Below are 10,502 nucleotides of genomic sequence, written 5' to 3' on the forward strand. Positions count from 1 at the left end.
ACCTTTTAAAACCTGAATATTATGTAAACTGAGTATACAAGTGACATGCAGTTCCAGATTTACAGGAATGTAGGCCCCTGGGCAGGAAACCATTTTGGTGACCTATCCACTAAAGAAAAAATATTTTGCTAATGCATGAACAGTACTAGTTAATTTTATAAACATGTCGAATGTCTTTATAGACATGTTGAATGTTATTGTTTACATCCAGAAATCTCTTGCATGCCCACAATGAGGGCAAAAAGACGATTCTTTTACATGCTATGCGCTATCTAAATGAAATCTGGAGATGTAGGTGTTATTAATTTAGTGCAGTCTGCCTCAGCAAAGGGACAAATAATGTAGAAAACCAGTTGAAGAATAACTAAAACACACTAGTTTTTTCTCCCTCTGTGTCAGCAGCCCTACACACAGGCGTTGTTGTAGCAACTGACAACAACGCCACGAATGTACCGGGAATCAAGACCAAAAACATGCAAACACTTCCCACAAAAAGAAAAGAACATGCAGTACGTTACAGTTTCATGTTTTCAGGTTTCGATTTTTATTTCGCGATTATTAATGCGAGCTATCCTTGTGGTAGGACAGCGGTGGTTTGATTAGCTCATCTAAACACCTGCTCTTCTGACGATCTGTCAGAGATTTTTTTTTTTTAACTGAATCGAAACACATTGAATTTCACAGCACATCTTAATGTAACGGTTCTCAAAGTCAAGCTATCATTAACGACCTACGTCCCTCTCCCTCGCTAATTTTTTTAAACTACTTGTCATGGTGTTCACAATTAGTAGCAAAGCACTGCGTCCCTTTTTCTTTTATTTATCAACCTGAGTGAAGTTTCCCTCCCCCCACCTTCTTCAAATCAGACAAAATTGGTGTCAAACATTTGTGCTACGTTTGTGCGACAAAAATCTTCGTTTGTGCCCCTATCGTTCTAAAGATACTAAGAAAAATGTTCGCTAGGGGTCATCAGAGGTCAAACGCTCCTCAGGCCCCGCTCACATTTGCAAAAATAAATAAATTTGGTGTCAATCAACTCGACTAGATTTGTGGTGGTTTGTGCAGCAAAAATTTCCGTTTGTGCTGCTTTGGCTCTGAAGATATCAATGAAAGATTAAACCTCCATTGATATCTTCAAAGCCAAAGCAGCACAAATGAAAATGTTTGTTGCACAAACAAGCACCGACCTAGCTGATTTGTTTAAATAAATAAATAAATTTAAATGTGAGCGGTGGCAGGGGAGTGTTTGACCTCTGATGACCCTTAGAAGACATTTTTCTTAATATCTTTAGAATGATGGCGGAACAAACAAAAATTTTTGCTGCACACTCCAGCACAAACGTAGCCGAGTTGACTGACACCAATTTTGTTTGATGTTATGAAAGTGGGAGGTTGGTTGATCTTTTGACCTTTAACCTTTCAGGGAGGGTCAACTGCACTCAGGCGCAGTACCTTGCCCTCCAGTAGGGAGCTGACGGGGGTGGTAGCTTTAAAAGGTCCAGTTGCTACATATTATAAATTGCTATGAATTCATGATGTTTTAAGTATAATGTCTGCAGAACATGCCTTCATTTTTAAAAAAGAAAAAAAAGAGAGAAATCGAGGCCTCCCTCCCAAAAAATGTGGCCCTGGGCTACTGCCACTGTAAGTCCAGTTTAAAGTTTGGCCCAGGCGACATGACGCTGTCTCAAATGTTTGGGAATGGAGAGCATTTCATGATATCCCAAACTAAATTAGTTAAAGAATAGATTGGCATCCCACTGCATTGTGACTGTTGTGGTTGTGTGCAATTCTTCAATGTAAAAAAATAAATACATTGCTGAATTGCAAATATTTCTTTTTTTTTTTTTGTCATCTAGTTCAGTAATAAACAAAAAACACCAGTCAAGAGCAGAATAAGCTTTTGGATACTGGCGGTTTTTAATGGGTAGACTCGGCTGCTTTGACCCAAGAACTTGTTTTTCTGATAAATGTGGCATCACTTAAAGGGAAATAAACTCTCCAAAGGTCTATGAAGAAATGTTATGACCAAATATCAGTCATCCAAACAGCAATGTCCTTTGATTACAAAATGAATGAGGTCAGAGATTCTGTTCTGAACTCGTCGTTCTTTTGGATCAGGATAACATTAAACACTTCTTTTCCTGCTTCACATGAAATGTTCACAAGTCTTGTATCTTTGCAGAATCTTAGGTCTGACATCTGATATTTTCCTTGTCTCTAACCCGTCTCAGCGATGACTCATCAGACTCTTCAGTCTGCGCTGCCCCCCACTGGGCTGTGCACGGACGACTTAAAGTCATGGTATAAAACACACAGCCTGTATATATTCAGGACGACAACCAGGAAGTTTTTAAAGGCAAAGAAAACAAGCATTTGGTGAAAAGTACCAAAATGTATCATGACAATGAGCCGGACAACCAGGAAGGGGCCGTCGTGGATAAACAGCGTCTCCACGATGCTCCACAGGTCGGTGCTGCGATTGGACCAGAGGGAGTCTCCCTGGATGCTCTCATCAGCTGCCTGGCCGGTCATTGGCCCCACCACTGTTCAAAAAAGAATGCGTTAAAAATAATGCATTGTGCTAAACTGGAAGTAGCAGCCAATTCAACAAATACAAGGGTGCTGTTGCCAACCAGGGAAACCCAAACGGGTGATGAGGTTGAACCAAAGAACCCACTCAAAAGATCTTCGATCCACATCTCTATGGGAGTTTCTCTGATTTACTAGTCTATCTAAGTTCTGACTATTATATCAGAATGAAAAGTAGGTTGTTACAATCTAAGGAGCCAAATTTTCAATCTAAAGAAACATCTTCGGTTGATGTACATTTAACATCTGATCGAATTATCTTAAGTACCTTTCTCTGAAGGCACATTCGAGACCCAGAGCTGTCCACCAAGTGGTACTTATTTATTTTTTATTACTTGTGTGTGTGTGTGTGTGTGTGTGTGTGTGTGTGTGTGTGTGTGTGTGTGTGTGTGTGTGTGTGTGTGTGTGTGTGTGCGCGTGTGTGTGTGTGTGTGTGTGTGTGTGTGTGTTGTTTAAAGTTCCTGTGGGAACTAACCTGAAAATTCATCCACACTTTTCTTTAAATGGATGGTGGATTTTTTTTTTTTTTTTTTTTGCCTTTTCACATTTCTAATGTTTAAATATGAAGGTTCCTTTTATGACTTATTTGAAGGAACAAATCTAGAGTTTTCCAAGATTGTGGGTTAGGATCTCCTGGGGATTTCCACCTTTGCTTGGATCATTTGGAGTCATTTAGTAACATTTTTCCTGAAACAAAGTATAAACAAAGCAATCATTCGTCTACACATTAGCACACATCCTCTTTCTGTCCTCAGCTCACTTCCAGTGAATTTGAGCCTCTCAATCTTTCTCATGTTGAGAAGTTGAAGGCAATTGTGAGGAAACCTTAAGAAGAAGTGTAATACTGGCATTGAGAGCAAAATACTCCTTTTCTCTAAGTTTTTTTTTTTTTAGGTTGTACATTGTGATTAAAAAAGATAAATATCTGTTAGTTCTGGCTGTGTGTGGCTCTGAGAGTTTGCGTAGTCTCGCGCACTGAGTCAAGTAGTGCAAATGGGGGGATTGTTTTTGTTGGTAGCAATTTTATTCTTCTGAAAAACAAGATGATAATTCTGGCTTTAAAATTGCTGGGGGGGTTTCTTTGGCAGCTAAAGCTGTAATTTTCAAATGACAACCTACATCGCGGCGGTCAGCCTCAGCTTTCAAAAACAATGTGAGGAATGACTGTAATCTTGAACACAAGTAGAAAAGTTTTGAAAGCGTTCTAGGACAAACTGTCCACCGATGATGACTGAACACAAAAAAGCTGTGAAACAGAGATTTTGTGGAGAGTACTTCTCTGACGACATCTTCGACAAATGGGTTTTGTAAGTCAACACCTTGTGCATTTATAGGGAATTCAAGCATAGTGCCATAAAAAGGCAGTCTAAGATAAGCATACCTAAACACACACATTACCGGAAAACATCTGTTAAGTTATGTGTGTTCTTGCTGCGAGAGTAAAGCTTCTAATGCCTCTAATATTTTTGCATTAAAAGGGTAATGACATTTATTTCCACATTATAATGGCGCGTAATAGATCAACTTGACCGTTAATGTGGGTTTCTCCAGAAACAAACTGTTCCTGAATAAACTTGTTCCTGTTTTGAGTTCTTTTTTGTTGTTGTTGACTCACGCCTTTGGCTGTAACAAGTTTGGGCAAAAAGGATGAAACTTGTAGATGTGCTTTTCTCTACAGCTGCTGCCTCGGCTTATCAGCAAAGTGGGGATCTGAAAAACTCAGACAGGTTCCCGGGTCGGATTTCTGCTCAGAAGATAATCGGTATACACTTGAACGCCTTCAATGCTTTTTTTCTGATCTGATCCGTCTTCACAGGTTCAGGTCTCAACATGTCTGCCTGAAAGAGCCATCATGATTACACAGGTTTATAATTTGACAGAGGCAGAGATAAAATCTGCCTCCGTTTTGCTCAAAGGCCGAGCTTGGCTGTCATGTTTTTTCTAGAAACGATTGTTTGGAAGCTGATATAACTGCTCAATAAGCACGTATGTTAAGATTAAAAAAGCCAAGCAGACACTGACCACACAGATGACAGGGGAACTGCAGCATGCTCCAAGTCCAGACACCTAAAATGACGTAAACCAGCTCGCGACTGTTCTCTCTGCAAAACACAACGGATATTTAAATCGCTTTAAAACAACATCATCTAAACAGGAAACCACACTTTTGCTGTCATATGCATGGATTAAACTGTTTTCTTTTTCTTAAAAAAAAACACAACACCCACTTTACATCGGCCAGCGTCTCACTGTTAAACTCGAGGATGTCCGCCGCCGTGCCAACTAAAATGAGCAGAAGCTGAGAGAGCTGATCTCTCGTGATCCCGCCTCCTAAAGGGAGAAGCCACTTCCCTATGATGAGAAGGATGAGCAGAATCTGATGAAGAGCAAGGATCCAGCTGTCCTGGCAGAAATTTGACAACACGTGACGAAGTCTCTGGGAAAGAGAGGCACATTGAGAAACTTTCTGTGAAGGCTCCATTGCTTCCCAAGCACATCTCGAAACACATGTCGCAATATGTTAGTGTAAATCATGAGAGCAGTTCCAACAAGAGGAGCATTTTGAAAAGCAACATTTTCACATTATCACTTTATAGGTTCCTCAGCATCACTGTTTCTTTTCAAAAAAGACCATTTTATTTTAACAATATTTGACTTCTCAAAGCTGAATTTGTTTATCGATGTCAATGGCAGCCGCCGCCGCCATCTTAGTAGGACTCAGAGCGTTGTGAGCCAAGCTTCCTGTTTACTGTGCTTCTAGGCTGAAGAGGTAGATCAATAACTTCTGATTTACAGATTGTAAAATTATCTTTTAATGTTAACATGACATATCTGTTCTCTGTGCAAACTTAGGGGTCATGTTTAGTTGCTTTGTGGTAATAAAACATCATCTCTGTGAAGGTGATATGTCCCTAAAATTGCATTTGCATTAAAAGTTGTGAACTCTGCTGTCCCTTTGTCTATGACCTGGTCTACATGTTATTCTTAGTTTGGTTGAGTTTATTGTCCCTAAACTCCGGTTTTAGCTGTAGTTCTAGTAATTCACTAATGTAACTGTTGCATTTCTAGAAAGTCACACAAAAAATGTGACTAAATGTGATTTTAGTACTATTTCTGTGATAAAACAATCCACCACAAAAGTCTTTTTTTTTTTTTACTTAAAGGGTCCACAAGGTTTGAACTCTTATGATCCTCTGATCTCTTTCAAATCTTTGCTTTGTCATGTGGTTATTTTTAATAAATTTTTGAATTAAGTGTTTCAATTATTTCAGTTCGCTGTTCAGCCTTCTCATTGAATTCTTGTTCAGATAAACGTATTGTTCACACGTTTATCATTTCTGAACTTGTTCTCAGGACTTGTTCCCACTGATATTTTAGATTTAGAATGTGAAGCAGTAGGAGCTTATTTTACAAATAAGAAAAAAAAAAAAAACCCTTTATCGTTAATGGAGCAGTATAAAGAATTTAGTAAACAGTCATAAAGATTGGAAATCGCCATACAGGAAAACTCAATACAACCTCCAGTGTGCGACTTTTTTCTTCTGTCTTCTTGGAAAGTAATTCTGGGCATGTGTGTGATTTTATATATCATTCTGAGGAATTGAAAACTAATCTGCCATAGCATTTTGAACACTTGCCAATTGTTGTTCCTCCCTGTTTTACTGCTTGGGAACTTCTGAGACGTCACAACATCTGGTATCAAGATGCTAACAATGACTCTGGGTCCTGTAGAGAAAGGGAAAACTATCTGTACTTATTTAGAAGCTAGTATTATAGCCTCCTTCAGGACACTTTGTGCTGATCGTAGTTGGATTTCTACCCACCTTAGAGATATCTTGCTCTGACAATGAGTCAAAGTCTATCCCTCTTGAAGAGCTTTCATATCAACCATGCATTTGTATTCACTTTGGAAATATTTCTTCTTGACTATATGTGACATCCCAGACTCTTCTCATACCTTCCTCTGATTCGCATTAACCTTGCAGAGCTTTCACATTTCATTGATAATTTTTTTTGCCATCTTGGAGATGTCTTGTAGCAACTATGAGTTATTTTGTAGCCATCTTGCAAAATTTTTTTTCACTGTTATGCGACTCCAACTATATGAGTTTGTGATTCCAGTAAATGTTATCTACCAGCAGAAGCTCACTCAGAGTTATTTTATTTTGAACAGTCACCTTTATTGGTTGGGGGTGGTTTCTACTGATAATGTCAATTCGCTAGCCACCGTGAAGATGTTTTATAACCGGCTTTAACAACTGATAATACGAAGCACTTATCTACCACCATCTCTTCTAGCAAGAAAGTTTATCAACTTTAACTTTTTGCTGAGGTATTCACTAATCCTCTGACTACAAGTGAAAAATGAGTTTGCAAAAAACAAACTTCCTCACAATGTAGACATGATGTCATGTCAGCTGATCCTTGTGCCCTTGAGGGAAATGGTTACCTCTAAAGTTTTACTTCCTGAAAACGTTCTTCTGTCCACCTCAGCACTAACGATTCTGGAACGAAGTTCGTCCGTTCCCAATCACGTTAGTTTGGGTATAAAAACACACCTTTACTAGGTTTTTGAGCAAACAAAACTTGAAAATTTCTGACCTCACTGCTTAAGAAAATCTGTTACTAATGCAGAATATTTTTGACCAGTAGTAAATTGTTCATTTCGTAATTGCTTATACATAAGGTGGTTGCACAAAAAACAGTAAATATGCTCCTCTTTTATTTTAATTTTTGTTTTTTTATAGGTAATGAAATGCACCCCACATCTCTTGGAAATAGACAGACCTTTTGAACAGTCACATTTTCTTATAATTCATACTTTTCAAAAGATTTATTAAAAATCTAAATGAGCAATAAAAAACTTGGTTCGAACAGTCGTATTACCCATCTTAAAAACCACACTTCATTGATGATTTTTTTAATATTTATTTAGGGAATCTAGTACCTCAGAAAAAAGTGTATGAAGTATTAGCTAACTTACCTCAAAACTATCACTTGTGCTGTTTCCTGATGATTCATTCTTGCCAGTTTGCCAAACTTGTGTGAAAAACTCATAATTGCACTGCGAAAGAGGAACGAGGCATCAGACATGTCTTACGCTTTATTTTTATCTTTGAAGCACTAAAAAGAGGCATAGTCTGCAGAAAAAGATGTCTTGCAGCCATGTCCTCCACATCTGCCTAGATGAGTGTTTTGGGAAAGGATGATGTTTTTTTTTTTTTTTTTTGACAGATGTGCAGAAATATTGAATATTGTGGTTTCTGACTTTAACTACCTTGCCGTCCTGCTCTCTGTTCTGCTGGTGGTGGAGCTCCAGGATCCAGATGGAGGGAATGATACTGATGAGAAACAGAAAAATTGTGGGAGAAAACCTGCAAGAAAGGGGAAAATCAGTTTATCGGTACTGCTCCAAACTAACGAAGAGTTTCAATATGGATGTAAATGAAGTGTGTGTATATTAGTAGAGATAAATGCAGCTCAAAGATGAGCTGACTGGGAAACAGCACAGCAAGAAGACAAAGAAGAAAATTTCCAAAAACTTGCTGTTTATAGTTCTACTCGCGAAAATTATCTATTTTATTACTCACTCAAGATAATCCCACATCAACCACAGTTTCTTTTACGACTTGCTCAATAATTTAAGAAGGACAATAAAATTATTTTTTACTCATTTCCAACCACTTAAAGAGACAGGAAATTAGGTTTATTATGTCAGATAGTGCCTTCTAAATAACTATCATGCATTCAATCTTCTGGAAAGACAATAGCCAAGGTGGATAGAAACGAGATACATTTACTTATTTACATTCATTGAGTGACTTCTGGAGGTAAAGAATTACTTTTAGAAGTATTTTTACTATGCGATACTTTTTAAATTACATCTGAGTAATTTTATTGTGAGGTACTCTTACTTGAGTAAAATTTCAGGACACTCTACCCACTGTGAATAACTTCACTGAATGAAGAGCAAGTCTAGTTTTAACCAAAAATGTACCAGGCACAGACCTGAAGTTTTCGTTAAAGGTTTCGTTTTTGTTGAAGTTTTTCTACTGAAATACATTATTTCAGAAAAAATATTTATTTTTTTGACTGATTTTGTAATTATTTTTATGAATCACTTTCATTTTGGTCTGCAAAATACCCACATTTGTAAATAGTTTAATACTTTATTTGGTCTGATTATGTGATTTTTAAATATTAAATGATTGATGTTTTGATTAGGCAGTGATTTAGCAGCCTTTTTTACCAAATACTTGTTAACGCTTATTTGAGAAATTTCTTGGACAGCTACTTTGTACTTTTACTTGAGTAACAAAATATGTTGAAGTATTGCTACTCATACATGAGTACTATTTTTGGTTACTCTACCCATCTCAGCACGACAAGAAATTAAACCAGATAACAAATACATCTCCATAATTGCTGGTTTGTGGAGCCTGATTTCCTGTCCCACCCGGACCCTTCTGTCCCAGGACAATTTCAGCAGCGGGACAAGCAGGATGCAAGGGGGTGGAGAACTACACATTATTATTGTTAGTCTGCACATTTGCACATTATAATACTATTAACGTGCAATACAATCACTTCTGCATGCATTTAGATAGCTCAGAGTGTAATTGATCATTGTAAACTTTACATCACAAATTTATGAAGAAACATGCAAAAAAAAGAGAGGGATTAAATTACCATTTGTAGTCCAGTCCTTTTCGCTTCCTCAGTGTTATTATCATTTCAACAACAAGTGGCAGAAAGAGCAAAGTCAGCAGCCAGTAGTATGGATGTTTTTTGACCCATATCACCCTCCAGACGGCGACCAGTGAAAGCAGGATGAACAAAGCTCTGGTGATGATGGCACTCAGAAAGCTGAACAGACCCATGGCGCTGTCGCTGCTCCAGGAAAGTACAGATCTCAGCCCGCTGCTGGCGGCTGTGCTCACACAGAGAGAAGTAAAAAAAAAGAAGGGTTGTTCAAACAAAGGCCCCAAACTTGTAGCTCCGCCTGCCTTCTCCCCCTTACACCCTCCTACTGCTCCCTACCCGGCCCCTCGCCCTGCTCTGGGAAGCTGTCAGCTCAGATAGGTGGTGAGTAATGACGGCGCTACATGTCTCAAAAAGCCCATTCACAACATTTCTCACTGTGACGTACGGCTGACACTCTGACTCCGCTGCAAACTCTTTGTGCAGAGAGCATCACATCCTCAGTCTCTTTTAACAGGAAAACGTGTCAGAAAAAAAAAAAAAAAGCTGACTGAAAACTGTGTTGTTGTTTTCTTTCTCTGTTTTTTTCCTCACTTCATTCCAAGGCAGTGCTGGACAAGTTTAGTGGCTCTGTTATTTCATGGCTAAAATGGCTGTTTACCCAGGGTGGCAGCGCAGGACGGGCACCAACAGTAAAATAAGTTAATAGTCGTGACCCTTTCACCAAGCAGTTCAACATTAATTGAAGAAAATATTGCTCTAGGTAGGCGAGTGATGATGTTGGAGCTGATTTACACCTTCAGGTTTAAAATGTTTTTTTGTTGTTTTTAAAGAGGTTAAACTGCTTTTGATAATCTGCTGTTGCAGTTGTTTGTGCTGCATTTTTAACATTAATAATTCATTAATTAGTAATATCATTTTCCTAGAAAGACACATTAGTTTAAAAACAAATTTTAAAAAAAGAGGTGGGGAGAACATTTTTCATTTTCATTAGAAGAATATGAGTCTCCCAGGATGGAAGCAGAGTTGAACATAACCTTGTTTCCTCTGAAATCAACAATCATCTCCTTTGTTTGGTTCACATTCAAGAACAAATGATTGTGTCATGTGTCATGATTGTTCCCACACCGCGACACAAAGCAATCCACCACATTTCTGCACTCAGATTCTTGGTACACCTGACAACTGCAGAGTCATCCGAGTGTTTC

General features: G+C 38.3%; 1 protein-coding gene across 1 annotated transcript; it reads right to left on the reverse strand.

The window, feature by feature from the left end:
* Window positions 1-1,837: 1,837 nt before the first annotated feature.
* On the reverse strand, window positions 1,838-9,568 carry tmem26 (transmembrane protein 26). Its single transcript, XM_005815708.3, has 6 exons — window positions 9,283-9,568; window positions 7,871-7,967; window positions 7,577-7,657; window positions 4,821-5,029; window positions 4,615-4,694; window positions 1,838-2,546 (listed from the first exon to the last, which is right to left on the reverse strand). Exons 1-6 carry the CDS (start codon window positions 9,471-9,473, stop codon window positions 2,254-2,256), a joined length of 951 nt encoding a protein of 316 aa, XP_005815765.1. The 5' UTR covers window positions 9,474-9,568; the 3' UTR covers window positions 1,838-2,253.
* Between the last annotated feature and the right edge of the window lie 934 nt (window positions 9,569-10,502).

This window comes from Xiphophorus maculatus, chromosome 22 (assembly GCF_002775205.1).
Source record: "Xiphophorus maculatus strain JP 163 A chromosome 22, X_maculatus-5.0-male, whole genome shotgun sequence".
NCBI lineage: Eukaryota > Metazoa > Chordata > Actinopteri > Cyprinodontiformes > Poeciliidae > Xiphophorus > Xiphophorus maculatus.

Bases quoted from the DNA above. Each gene is read 5' to 3' on its own strand.
- tmem26 (XM_005815708.3), bottom strand. From the start codon at position 9,473: ATGGGTCTGTTCAGCTTTCTGAGTGCCATCATCACCAGAGCTTTGTTC. The intron at 5,030-7,576 runs GTAAGTTAGCTA...TCTCTTTCCCAG, and splicing joins GCACAAGTGATAGTTTTGAG to AGACTTCGTCACGTGTTGTC. The intron at 4,695-4,820 runs GTGGGTGTTGTG...TGTGTTTTGCAG, and splicing joins GAGACGCTGGCCGATGTAAA to AGAGAACAGTCGCGAGCTGG.